The sequence below is a fragment of the Crocuta crocuta genome, unplaced genomic scaffold, assembly GCF_008692635.1.
Source record: "Crocuta crocuta isolate KB4526 unplaced genomic scaffold, BGI_CrCroc_1.0 scaffold233, whole genome shotgun sequence".
NCBI lineage: Eukaryota > Metazoa > Chordata > Mammalia > Carnivora > Hyaenidae > Crocuta > Crocuta crocuta.
In genome coordinates this window covers 6,594,274-6,608,619 of record NW_027529526.1, presented here as the reverse complement: position 1 = coordinate 6,608,619, position 14,346 = coordinate 6,594,274, and the positions used below count along the sequence as shown (strand labels likewise).

The following is a 14,346-nucleotide window of genomic DNA, read 5'->3' as shown; positions in this document are numbered from 1 at the left end:
ACCTAACTACAGTTCCACAAAGATTTCTGAAGGATCACTATATCCTCCAGAACACACAGGATACTAAAAAGGGAACATCTTAGAACTTAAAGTCACACTAAAAACCAATGAGATGAAGCTTCTCATTTTACAGATGAATAAAAATTCATCTAAAAAAAATCAGCTGATTTTTTTATAATCTAACTCCAAGATCTACTTCTCTAGAAGGCTTCTTTCTAAATGAAAAGAAAAAAAATCCATCAAGATCCAGATACTTCAACAAAGAGCAAACCATTTCTGTGCAGGATACGCGTGGGCATAATCTTTTCTATAAAAGGCCACAGAGTAAATACTTCGGGCTTTGCGAGCCATGCGGTCTCTCTTGCAACTACTCAACTCTGCCATCGTAGCGCAGAAGCAGCAATAGACAATACATAAAACTGGACTTAAAAAAACAGGCAATAGGCTGGATTTTGGCCCACAGGCCATAGTTGATGACTCCTGGTGTAGGTAAGAATTCAATGTACTTTCTTTATAAAAACTGTCCTTTGATCAGTATTATAAAAGATACAGAGAATCTGTGACGACTCAAGAGAGAAAACATGCCACAACACTTACTTTGTGAATACTCTTCTCCCATCTGTGGTGGATACTCTTCATCCCAATCAACCACGTCATCATCTGTAAGCACTACTATGTGGCATTCTCGTTCCCCACTCTGGGCACTAGCTACCATGAGGGGCAGGATCATTTCTTCCAGGTAAAATTCAAACTGTCTACGAGCACCATCATTTGATAACTCATGCATTAGGGCACCTGAAACGAAACCCACAAAAATGCCTTGATTTTTTTTGATGACTGACAAGTAAAGGAACACACACAACATCATATTAGTTCATCATCTACTCTACAACCCTACAGACAAAATATAGTGGTTATTTTATAGTCAAAACTTTTCCTCGAGGGGCCCCGGGTGGCTCAATCAGTTAAGTATCCAACTTTGGCTCACAGTTCGTGGCTTCAAGCCTCCCATCCGGCTCTGTGCTGACAGCTCAGGGCCTGCAGCCTGCTTCAGATTCTATGTCTCCCTCTCTGCCCCTCTCCTGTTCATGCTCTCAAAAATAAATAAATATTAGAAAAAAATTCGGCGGTGGGGGGCGCCTGGGTGGCTCAGTCAGTTAAGCGGCCAACTTCAGCTCAGGTCATGATCTCACAGTTTGTGTGGGGCTCTGTGCTGACAGCTCAGAGTCTGGAACCTGCTTTGGATTGTGTCCCCCTCTCCTCTGCCCCTCCTCTGGACTGCCTCCCTCCCTCCTTCCCTCTCTCTTTCTCTCTCTCAAAAATAAACATTAAAAAAAAAATTTCCTAGGAAGAGATTTTATGAAACTGTAGAATCTTACAGCAAGAAGGGCCAATTAAAAGCATCTAACACAAGCTCCATTTTATACTTCATGAAGTGATCTGCCCAAGGTTACAAAACTAATTTGCAAAATCAGAATTAAATCCCCCAAGCCCTCCCTAGCCCAGGGTACTTTTTACTGTATCATGTTGTCTTCTATCAATATATGTAATTATATCTTAAAGCAGATCTTAAGGATTGTTTCAGATTGTCCACATAAACTAAAATAGCTCCCATATTCCATCTCCCATGTTTTCTTCTCACAAAATTATTCACACACATCATTAACATTTCAGTGTAGGAAAAGAAGTGAACTGGCCTTGGGATAAGGAAAGCAAAAGGCTAAGTACAGACATAACGAATAACTTCAATTTCCCAAGTACACAGACACAAACTCACCTGCATTGACCTAATCGTTTTTGTTTTTCTATGTCAATGGCAATGTCCTATCTCCTATTTAAGCTTAAGTACTACTAATTCAGAACTACTGAGAGGCTTAGAGAAGGAATTAGAACTCAATCTAATCTATAGTCTACAGTAGGAGAGCTTTTTTCCTCCTAAACATGTTGCTAATTATATAACAATTATTAATAATATGACATAACAAATTATTAAGTAAAATATGTTATTATTTAGCCATGGCCTCTCTCTAGGCTGGCCACCTCCCATTATAATTCCTTTTGAATTCCCTCTATCGCCAAACTGCTAGATATACAGGCTGGCTACTTCCCATTATGATTTCTTTTTAATACCCTTTATCATCAAACTCCTAGATATATCAACATATTGATTTTAAGTTTTGAACCAATTCCAATCTGACTTCTACACTCAATAATCCTCAAAACTGCTCTCAATATAGCCTCCAAATGACCTTTATATGGTAAAAATAATGAACATGTCTGGATCCTGTTCTTATTTGACTTCTCGGTTGAATCTCTTTTAAGGACCAACACCCTCTTCTTCTTAAAACACTCTCTTTGCAAAGAATCTCTGATGCCACGATCTCTGGCTTTCTTTCTCCTTCAGATGTTCTTCAATCATTTTTACCAACTCTTTCTCCACTAGCTGTTCATTAAATACTGATGTTTCTCAGGACAATTTTCTTTTCTTCTCCTACCTTATGCTGATAATTCCGAAATTTATTCTACTAATTCTCATCTTCTATATTCTAGATGCATTATATTCAACTGCCTTCTGGAAATCTCTACAGGGAGGCCACCTCACAAGTACCTCAAACTCAATATATTCAAAGGTGAATTTAATCATATCTGCTTCTCCCTGCAGAGTTTTCCAAATCAGTAAATAGCCACATCATCCATTCATTTCTCAGAATCATCTCACAAGAGTGCCGGGTATATAGTAGGAACTTAAATATTTGTAGAATAAATAAATGAATCCCTGATTCCTCCTTCACATCCTAATTCAATTATTCCCCAAACCCTACCAAGTCTACCTCTTAAATACACCTTGAATGGTGTCATTTCCTTCTCTAAAGATGCTAACTAAAGATAACTGCAAAATCTCTTACGCCACAGGCTTTTCTGCAATGGGACCTTGACATCTCCTCCCAGGAGGTGGAGTCTGATTCCCCTCCCCTTTAACACAGGCTGGTCACACTGACTTGCTTGTAACCAGGGGAGCATGGCAGAGGTGACAGTGCAGGACTTATGGTTTTGCCTTGGTCTTGGGGAATGCTCACTTTCCAAATGCTTCCCCACCTAACCTAGTCTGCAGTCTGAAGAAGCCCAAGGTGCATGAAGAGGCCACATGTAGGTACTCTGACAGCCCTAGCTGAACCCAGGCTTTGAGTCATCCCAGTGCAGGCAGCAGACATGTGAGTGAAGAAGCCTGCAGCCTTCTAGGTCATTCAGCCCTTCAATTATTCATAAGATGAGGACTCAGACATTGTGAAGCAGACAAAAGCCACCTCTTCTTTGTCTGAATTCTTGACCCACAGAATAAAAATGATTGTACTTTATGCTCTGTTTGGAATGGTTTGTTATATAACAATAATTAACATGAACACACTCCACTCCACCTAACACCCCCACCAAGTCCAAGTCATTCTTGACTCTCACCAAACTACTATAAACACTAATTACATTCCCCCAACATTTGCTTTTGCCCCTGTGTAATCCATCTTCCTCTGAGCAGCCAAATTATGCGTCTCCTATAGTTTAAATCTTTCATGGCTCATACTGTGCCTAGAATAAAAGTCCAAGATCCTCAATTTGGTCCATAAAGGCCTGTTACATGAAAAAGGACTGGTATGTACAGTCCTTTAAAAAAATATTTTCTTAAAACACTACGTATATATATCCTACATAAGCCTTATATATGTATATATACATACAAATTTATAAATATTATATATATATCCCCTACATATAAATTTAGCCCATATTTCTCTTGAACTTTATTTTTATTAACAACCTTTTTAAAAATATTTTTTATTTATTTTTGAAAGTTAGAGATTGCGCGAGCAGGAGAGGGTCAGAGAGAGAGAGAGAGAGAGAGAGAGAGAGAGAGAGAGAGAGATACTGAATCCAAAGACAGGCTCCAGGCTCTGAGTTAGCTGTCAGCACAGAGCCTGAGGCGGGGCTTGAACCCACGAACTGTGAGACCATGACCTGAACTGAAGTCAAACCTTAACCAACTGAGCCACCCAGGCGCCCCATCTCCTGAACTTTAAACATGTATACCCAATGCCCCACTAAGCATTTCCACTTGGATATAATGAGTTTTTCAAATATAACATGTCCCAAATCAAGCTTCTAAATTTCTGTTCCCCATGACATTTCCCCTTGTCTCACTTAATGGCAACTCCACATTTCCAGTTAATTAAAGTCCTCTTCCAGTTAATTAAAGGTTCCTGGGTGGCTCAGTCAGTTAAGTGTCTGGATCTTGACTTTGACTCAGGTCATCATCTCCCTGTTCATGGGTTTGAACCCCACATCAGGCTCTGTGCTGGCAGTACGGAACCTGCATGGGATTCTCTCTCTTCCTCTCTCTCTGCCCCTCCCCTGCTCATGTACTCGGTGTCTCTCTCTCTCAAGATAAAATTTAAAAATCCTCTTCTCTCTTCCCCATCCCTTATTCAGTTAACAAGCAAATCTGACAACTGTGCCATCCAACACACCCAGAATTAGATCACCTCCCACTGTTTCCACCCTGATTTAAGCCACCACTATCTCTTACTTGAATTATGGCAACAGTGTCCTAATTATCTCTTTACTTTTACCTTAATTCTCCTTGCAATCCACTCCCAACACAACAGCAAAGAGTAATCCTTTTAAGCCACGGTCAGATCAGGACTACAGCACCACACAACTCTACATGGAATTCTCTGTGAACAGTGCCCCCACAAAATGGTACAACACAGCAACCTTGGCAACCTCACAGATCATTATCATTCTTCGGTTTAAAACCCTCCAATGGCTTCCCATTTCGCTTAGAATAAAAGCCAAAAGATAAAGGCTCTACATGACCTCGGTCCCCTCCTAACCTCATCTCCTACTACAGACACTCTAACTTCTTTACTCCAACTCTTTGCTGCTCTCAAACATGCCAGGCAAGCCATCTCAAAGGTTGCACTCATTGGTAACCTTTGCCTGAAATGAAAATTTCCTCTCCAATTAAGGCTTCTCTGGCTGCTCTATGTCCCTTCCTTACTTTTTCTCCCTCCTCAGCACCTATTACTCACATACCCTATGTTACCTGTTTACCTGGTTTATTGTGTATCTTCCCCCAAAAAGTGTAAGGTCCATTAGAGCAGACAATTTTGCCTACTTTGTTCATGCCATATCCCCAGAACTCATAATAGACTGGTACAGAATGATCAGTCATTAGATATTTGTCCAGTTAATAAATTTTGTTTTCTCTCTACTCCTCTGGCCTTATTTCATACCTCTCACACTCCATCCCTCCACTCTCGCCACATTTCCCTTCTTCCAGTTACTTAAGCCTGTCCATGTCCTATTCCTTCCAACCTGACAGCCCTGCAAACACCTGTTCTGCTGCCTGCAACAGTCAGCATCTTATACTCTTCACCATTCCTTTAGGTCTTAGCTTTAATGTCAAGGAGATGATGTTCCACAGTCCCTTTACCATACACTTCTCACAGCATCTCATTTCTTCACTGCATTTTTCACAGCTTTTCATTACTTGTCGAACGCCTGTCTTCTCCACTAGAGACTATGAACACCATAAAGGCAGGGACGAGGTCTTATTCATGACTTCATATTTATACTCATTCATACCTCACGCATCGATAAAAAGCCTGATAAGGGAGGGGATTACAAGTTAAACAGTAAACTAGAAACACATAACTGATACTTAAGAATTAAAGAATTGGAAATCCACAGCGCATAGGAAATATTTGAAGCCATAATGATGAATGGCATCACATAAAGTAAGTGTACAGATTCTGTGAGAGAGAAGGTAGCTTAAGACAAAATACTTGGGAATGACCACATTTAAGAGATATAGGAACAGGGAGTAAGTGAGAGAATGATAAACAGAAGACCTAAAAGAAGGATGTCAAAGTTTAGCCGATGGAAGAATGAGTCAAGAAGAAAGGATTGACTTAACAGTGAAACCTAAAGGAAACGCCTTTAAAGATAGGGATGTCAGAATTATCACTAAAATTTGAAACAATGTTCAAAATATTCTAGACAATAAGATTTTATATATATATGGGGGGAGGGAGGGTGTGGGTATTATTTAGGGGCACTTGGGTAACTCAGTTGGTTAAACATTCAAGTCTTGATTTTGACTCAGGTCATGATCTCACGGTCTGTGAGTGTGAGGCTCGCACAGAGCTCTGCACGGACAGCACAAAGACTGCTTGGGATCCTTTCTCTCCCTCTCTCTGCACCTCCCCCACACTCACTCTCTCTCAAAGTAAAAACACATTTTAAAAAGAATTAAAAAAAAATAGTGTTATTTACAACAGAGTCAATTATCCACCAAGAATATATAATAACTGAAAAACTATTAGAAATAAAGAGAATTCTGTTAGACAGCTAAATACAAATGTACAAAATTCAGTAGTTTTCTCATATGTTAGCAGTTAGAAAATTTAAACATTCTACACACAACAAAAATACAAAATATCCAAAAATAAACAAGAACAGAGCAAAAATAAAAATAAAACTTAATAAATAGACAGCAGTTGAAGGAGACAGTATATATGTTAATTCTTCTAAAATGGTAACTTCAAATAATTCCAATGAAAAACTTAAAATATTTTATTTTATTTAGTTTTTAATTGTTTTAATGTTTACTTAGTTTTGAAGACAGACAGAGTGCAGGAGGGGTGGGGGAAGAGCAGCAGGACACAGAATCCAAAGCAGGACCCAGGCTCTGAGCTGTCAGCACAGAAGCCTAGGCCACAAGATCATGACTCGAGCCGAAGCTGGACACTTAACAGACCGAGCCACCCAGGCACCCCTTAACTTAAAATATTTTAAATCATTTTTTTTTTAGTACCTATAACAGACAAAGGTCAGATCTGAGTCTGTTTGAGGCTGAAGATTATATAGAAAGGAAAAGACTACAGATACCAGAGAAGATGACAAAAACTGGAACAGATCCTAAAAATGCATGAGGGGATAAAATAATTTACTTTTTTGGCAAATGTTTATTGAGTCCTTCCTTACCAGTGTCAGGCACTATGGACACAAAGCTGAAAAGGCAGAGTCCCTACCCTCAAGTTCAAACTGGTTTAATGATACAAACTAAAAAAAAGAACAAGACAGAGCGAGAAAATACACAAGTGACTCTTGTCATCTCAGTGTCTCTGTGTTTCCATGACTCCACAGGGAGCCTCTACCTCCGATCTCCCTTAATAGCTTTGACAGAACTTCAGATTTTTAGTCTTTGGTCGTAGTCTCATTGTGTCCTACAAGGTCTTTCTTCTTGGGCCCTCTAAATTGGTGCATTATTCAAACTTTAAATTTCACTTTCCATACCAATTTTACCCACAGATACTATATTTTCATTTCTTTTAGCCCTGGGCTTTTCTTCCTGCGTTCAGACTGGTTTTCAAACCGTTATGTGGATTACAGTGTTTGCCCAAGAAGATGGACACTGAAGAAATGTACAGCATAGTTGGGGAGCTACTATTTACCACAGAGTTCCTTAACCGTATGGTAAGTTCTATGACAGAAGATTAAGTCCTTCCTGTACTAATCTGAACATACAATTCCTTCTGTCTGAAACATACCTTCTTTTCCCGTTCCTCCAGAAAGCTTCCTTAAGCCTCCACTCCTGAGTTACGTACAGCTCTCATATTCACATTTAGTACCCTATTCTTTCTCTAACACCATAATATAACTTACTTGTCTGTCTTCCCCACAATACTGCAAGCATCATGAGAGCAAGGACTCTGTTTTTGTTGCCTTTCATATACCTAATGTTTAGTATCCAGTAAGTGTTCAATAAAAAATGCAGAAAATGACTGATTACTACATAAGCCATTTAATAAGGTATTAAAGGATATTTACTAATATAGTTATTCACAATATACTTCAATGTAAAAATACTATAAAACAGCATGTACAATATACTTTAATATTTCTTAAATTTACCTTTATTTCTTAATTTTGCTATCTTTTTTAAAAGCCAAATTCTCATGTAATACTGTGTATCAAGTACTATTCATTTAATCTTAACACCTCTGTGAAAAAAGGTAATATTACTACCTCCATTTTAAAGATGCGGGAACTAAGAAACAAGGTTTTCAGTAACTTGCCCAAGAAACCCAGGACTCTCTATTCAATAAACACTTAGTACTTGTGTTATTTTAAATTAAGAGAGACAGACATCTTAAAGTGTCATTCCCATATACAGTTAAGGCACATCTTAGCAGGAGAGAAATTCAGTTTTGGACTCAAGTCTACACCTATACTATCCTTATATGTTTTTAAAAGGTTATTTTGTCTCTTCAAATTCTATACAGTTTTAATAACACCTACGAGAATCTATGCATTTTAAAAAACATATTACAAATATTCTAGAAATAGTTACAAATAATTATTTAAAAGCCAAAAGTCTAGAAAAACTATATTGCATATATTTTACATAAAGATTCTTACTTACCTTTAATTCCATAATAAATGAGACTTAACATTGATGACAAGGGTCTCCGTCCAAAGGATTACAAAACCAAATCCATGTCAATTTTTTTTATCTGACAGTCACCAAAATTCAACAACTAATTATATGAAATGAAATTAAAATGGGGGCGCCTGGGTGGCTCAGTCAGTTGAGCATCCGACTTCAGCTCAGGTCATGATCTCACCATTCGTGCGTTCAAGCCCCATGTCGGGCTCTATGCTGACAGCTAGCTCAGAGCCTGGAGGCTGTTTCAGATGTTGTATCTCCCTCTCTCTCTGACCCTCCCCTGCTCATCCTGTCTCTCTCTCCCAGAAATAAATAAATAAACATGAAAAAAAAAAAAAATTAAAATGGTCCCATGAATTGAAAAAACAAGAGGTGAACTAAAATATCTATAATTAGAATAATAATGCTCATGGTTTAGGAAAAACATTTTTCAAGATGTGGGAAAAAAACAGAAACTTTGTTCGTGTTTACACATGTATGCTCTACTGGTCCAACTATTTGACTTTAAACTTTTAAATATCATTTAAAAAGAAATGGACTCAGAGATGGACCAGCCACTTTGCCTCACCTATGGAGGTTTTTTTATGGAGACTTTAAAGAATGTTTGGCAATAATAAAGTGGTACTTAAGGAAAGACTTAATAAGGTCACATATTTTCAGTGAGTTAGATCTTAATTAAAAATGAAAAGCATACAGTAGGTGTCTTAAATTTTCAAATAAAATTTCCATTCCCAGTTTCTAACACACTAAACTTTGAGAAGGTATGACAAGCTAGTGTTGAGTTTAGGTTAATGAAGTAAATAAGGCTGAGATTAACAAAAGGCTATAACCACATGTAGGAAACTTTTTAAATGGCTTTCCACGATACATAGGATAAAAATATGAGAACATGAGTCTGGATTAAAGACCTTCCATAATGTGGCCCATCTATTTATTCTCATATCCTTCTGGTACTGATACAAAGTCTCTGCTCCAACTAGGTTGTTTTCAAAATATATCATCTTTTGCAACTTTATTCCAAAAATGTCAGCATTAGAGTCACCTCCCTACTCTACTCTTCCTAAATTATTCCTATTTATTATTCACTACCTGCTTCTTCTGAACTCTTTCTTAATCCCTCTAGCCCACAATAACCTCTCCTGAACTTCTTCAACCACTTAGCATCCAAGCCAACATCTGAAAACTCTCCTATTTTGACTTTTCTGTGTATAATCACCCTTACTTTTTCCTCAGGCATGGCATAACAATGAGATGGAGGGATGTTGGGGAGGTAATGAGGGGAAAATATCAATCAAAAAGTTAGGATTTCCAAAGTTCTAGACTCTGCTGAGGCTGTTTGATGTTCTCAAAATCACTTATCCCTTTGTATGAACTGAGGGTTAGGTATCCAGTTTAAGATCTTTAATGACAAATACGGCTTTTGAAAATTATTTTTATCTTCCATAGGGGCTTAGGATATTATTTCACACGCAAAGTACAAATAAAATTATAAATTTCTGGTTGATGTGATCTGAAGAGTAAAGCCAATACCATACTTAACCGAAGCAAGGGTTCCCAAGCTGGGACATAAACACTTGCAACAAAAGACAGAGACAGGGGTCAAGAAGGAAATCTGGGAGTGTCTATCAAAAAATACATACATACATACGTACGTACGTACGTACATACATAAAATTTTGGAAAATTGCACAAGGAGCTTGTAAAGGTCTCTGTAGAATTCCACAAATCATCTTCATGGTATTAGAATGCTTTATAATCCAATTATATATCTGATGCCTAGGTAAACAGCACTATTTTAGGCTTTTCATTTTCCAATACTGTAACTCTACAAAACACTCACATAAAAAACATCATACTTACTGAGATCTCTACATTTAATAGTACTATATTCAAAAGAAATACAAAGATAGTCGCATGCTTCTCTCAGCTCAGGAATAGATATGCCATCAGGACAACGGATTATTCCTGTTTTGTAGTAATCCTACAAAAAAAAGTAAAGAATGCATAAAATATCTTGAGCACAAGGTGGCCAAAACCTTTTTGTTAAAATTAAGCTGGCAGCAGTTTCAGAAACAGTGGAGCTCTGAGATTTCTGAACTATGGGATTTAAAGTCAGATGGGACCTCAGTTCACCTAACCAGTTTTTCATTTTACCAATATGAAAACTTTGGCCCAAATGGGTTCACTGACTCAACCATCCATATAATTATTTAATAGCAGAGGAAAGATTAGAACCCAGGTCTCCCCATTAGTGATGCATTTCTTCTCTCTGCTTTATTATGCCAATTCACATGTATTTTTCCCTCCACAAGTTATTTTTCTATATAACTATCATGAAATTTTAAAACTTTTTGAAAAAGGAAAGATAAAGAGCACCTGGGTGGCTCAGTTGGCTAAGTGTCTGACTTCAACTCAGGTAATGTTCTCATGGTCTATGAGTCCGAGCTCCACATCAGACTCTGCACTGTCAGTGTAGGTTCTCTCTCTCTCTCTCTTCCCTTTCCTCTTTCTCAAAATAAATAAACTTAAAAAAAAAAAAAACTTAAGTGAAAGATTTTAAGTTACCTTAAATATTACCTAGCAAATTGAATAAAATTTATGGTTCTTAATAAAGAACTTCAAAGTCATATCCAAATATTAAAATATGTAAACAGAATGTACAGATATTCTTACAAATACTATTCTTGGGTGTATCCAATATTATTATGAACAATCAACAGTCCTTATTTCCAAAATCTAGTTGAAAAGTTCCTAAGGGCTAGCTCCAAATTTTGTTACTTGTCACCTCTACTTGGGGGTCAAATGGCAGTATAAGCACTTATCCCCCAAATTAAGATCTTCCCCCCAAAAATCAAGCTTCTAGAGGTTCAGAGTCACAATAACACAATTAATAAAGCTGCTACACCAGAGAACAACCTAATCATGATCAACTTCTTTTCCTCTCTTGTACCTCAGGATACTTCCTACAACACCTTCCCCAAAGTTATTTGAGGAAACCATATTTTCAGACTGTGGCATAAATTATAACATACTATAAATCAAATCTTTATCACTAATTTGAAATTACAAGTAGGGACTCTTAATACTAATTCAAATATTCCTCAAAATAAAAAGTTAAAATCTCAAAAAAAGGTTTAAAATGAAGATGGTAACGACTACATTTTGGAGATGACTTTTACATGTTCATAACTGTCCACTTTGCTAGTTATATGCAACAAAATACTAGAATTCATATAGTTACATTCACTCTCAGGTAGCAAAAACTGATCAACTTATTTAAGAGAATTAGGGAGGAAGAAGTAACATAACTCCAGAAGTATTACCACTAAGCCCTTGAAAGAATTGCCTATTTCTACCTAAGACATAAATTATCCCGTCCTATCTGTGCAAAAGTCATAAAATTCATGTATCTGTGTCGTATTATCTTTATGTACTAAAATAAAAATGAATGAAATGGTATTTTTAAAACAATACTCTGCATACTATACAAAGAGAACTCTGTGTCCAGTCCAAGTACCTACCAGAAAGGGGTTATGTGATTTAGTCAATACATGTAAGAAACAAGCACTCACCAGAATAGCTCGAAACACAGTGGAGCCAATTCCTTCTGCCACTTCATACTCTCCCTTCTCATTGGGACGTGTAAAGTTATGTTCTCTGCCAGATCCAAACATCCTATGATGATAAATAATTGAGAAATATAATAATAGAATACTTCCTTCAGAGGGAAAATTTATTTCATGTACAAAACTAAAAAGGAATTATAATTTATCAGATTAGTTCAAAAATTATTTTTTTATTTTTGAGAGAGAAAGAGAAAGAGCATGCGCACAAGCAGGGAAGGGAAAGAGAGAAAGAGAACCCCAAGCAGACTCCATGCTGTCAGCCCAGAGCCCAATGAGGGGCTTGATCCCACAAACCGTTAAGATCATACCTGAGCTGAAACAAAGAGCTGGACACTTAACCGACTAAGCCACTCAGGTGCCCCTACCCTAAAAATTCTTATCAGCAATTTATTCTGGCGAATGTAATAATGAAGAAATATTAAAAGTACATCCTTTCTGATGGGAGGGAACACAGTACAGATTTCCTACAAGCAAACAAAATCAACTGATAATATTCAGAAGCTAAAGAACTTNATCAATGAAACTAGAGGGAAAGGTGATTTTTATACTAATCTTACCAGGAAGAAAAAGAAAAAGAAAAGGGAAACCATGCTATCTGTGCCTTCTCCTTAAAACTGCTGCCTTCACTGCAAAGTTAATACTGTAGTGCAGCACATATAGGAAAAAGGCAGATTAGGCTGTTTCACTTTTCATAATTTTAACTATAAATCTAAGAAATATCACTCAAAATTCTTATACTTGCATCTTAGAACTGAAAAAAAAAAGCAATCAAATGCTGGGGTAGAGAGGAAGGAAGAAGAGATGAATGAAAAGTTTAAACAAATGAGTAAAGAGCTCTTAATTTTTACTTAAGAAAATAACAATTTCTATTTTTTCAAGTAATGTTCTTGGCCCTTTAACAGTAACTATTTTGAAGAGGCAACTTACAGAATATGTTCTTTGACATTTTCCCAAGAAAATTTAAAAACTGTGATTAAAGGAAGTTGAACCTCAGTATTCCATGATACCATTGTTCCTAAAGTAAATATGGCTAAATATTCCACTCAACAATTTCTCAATTTAAATGGTTTCCTCTTTTGTAATAACACAGAAATCTATGAAGAACAAAGCTTTTTTTATTTCAAAGTTTCCAAAAGAATGCCAACTGCTTTTTACAGTTCCCATGAATATTAATTTTCATCCCCAAAGACAGGCTTTACTCAACTGACATTGGAAAAGATGACTTCACTGATTTAAAAAAAAAAGAAGAAAAAAAAAAGACAATTCTTTCAGGAAGCAAATGTCACGCATTTCTCTCAAATACTTAAAATAAAAAATTTTTTAAGTAACCTCTACACCCAATGTGGGAACGGAGCTTAGAACACTGAGATCAAGAGTCCCATGCTCTACAGACTAAACAAGTCCTAGGTGCCCCTTAAATACTTGAATTTTTTTAAATTTAATTTTATTTTTTTACAAAAGGAGAACACAGATCAATCTGCATGTGCGACTGCGTGCGCGCATGTGCGCACACACACACACATCTGTTGGTCTTTGTTTTATTTTCTTTTTAATGTGGCATAACAGATGAAGCAAATTTTCAAGTATCTACTTTTTAAGTGTGGTTCTTTAAAGTTTAGGTAAAAATAAAAAGTATTAATAGTGTCAAGTCATTCTCCTGACACCTCCCATCAATAATATTCCTCTGTGCTACTAAAAATACATAAAAGCCATAATTATATTTTTCCTGAGAGATATGACGTCTAATTGCCAATGTTAAAAGTATTTATTTGAAAATGTAGTGTCATATGTTAGCTTTTATTCTGTATGCAGAGATACCATGAAATCACATGTACAGACATTCTAAATAGTTCCTCACATACAACCTAGAAAAAAAAAGTTTTTTTTACACATAAACTTTTATTCCGTTTATATACTCCTTCCTTTTATAATAGAGTGAATAGAAAAAGATACTAATTTTACAGTGAAAAGGTATCTGATCCTAGTTTTAGACACGTTGAAAAATCAAGTGTATATTGCCTGTATCATTCTTAGGATTGCAGTTCCCACAACTACAAACTTTACATTAATCTTTATTATGGACAAGCACAGATTAGAGAATGACTAGGACCTCTTCTTCATTTTACTACTTGTTAATTTAAAAAAAACCAAACATTATTATCTACATCAAACTAACAATTCATGCTGACTTTTCAGATAACCCACCTGTCGGGCTTT

General features: G+C 36.6%; 1 protein-coding gene across 5 annotated transcripts in view; it reads right to left on the bottom strand.

Annotated features, from left to right (window-relative positions):
• Window positions 1-14,346, bottom strand: part of BTBD10 (BTB domain containing 10) — a 75,644-nt gene that overhangs the window by 6,360 nt on the left and 54,938 nt on the right. For all 5 annotated transcript variants that reach the window (XM_077761176.1, XM_077761173.1, XM_077761174.1 and 2 more), the window contains 3 exons: window positions 12,076-12,178; window positions 10,364-10,484; window positions 598-795 (listed from right to left, as the gene is read on the bottom strand). In XM_077761176.1, the coding sequence (XP_077617302.1) occupies window positions 598-795; window positions 10,364-10,484; window positions 12,076-12,178 (422 nt within the window). The remainder of the gene's footprint in view (window positions 1-597; window positions 796-10,363; window positions 10,485-12,075; window positions 12,179-14,346) is intronic.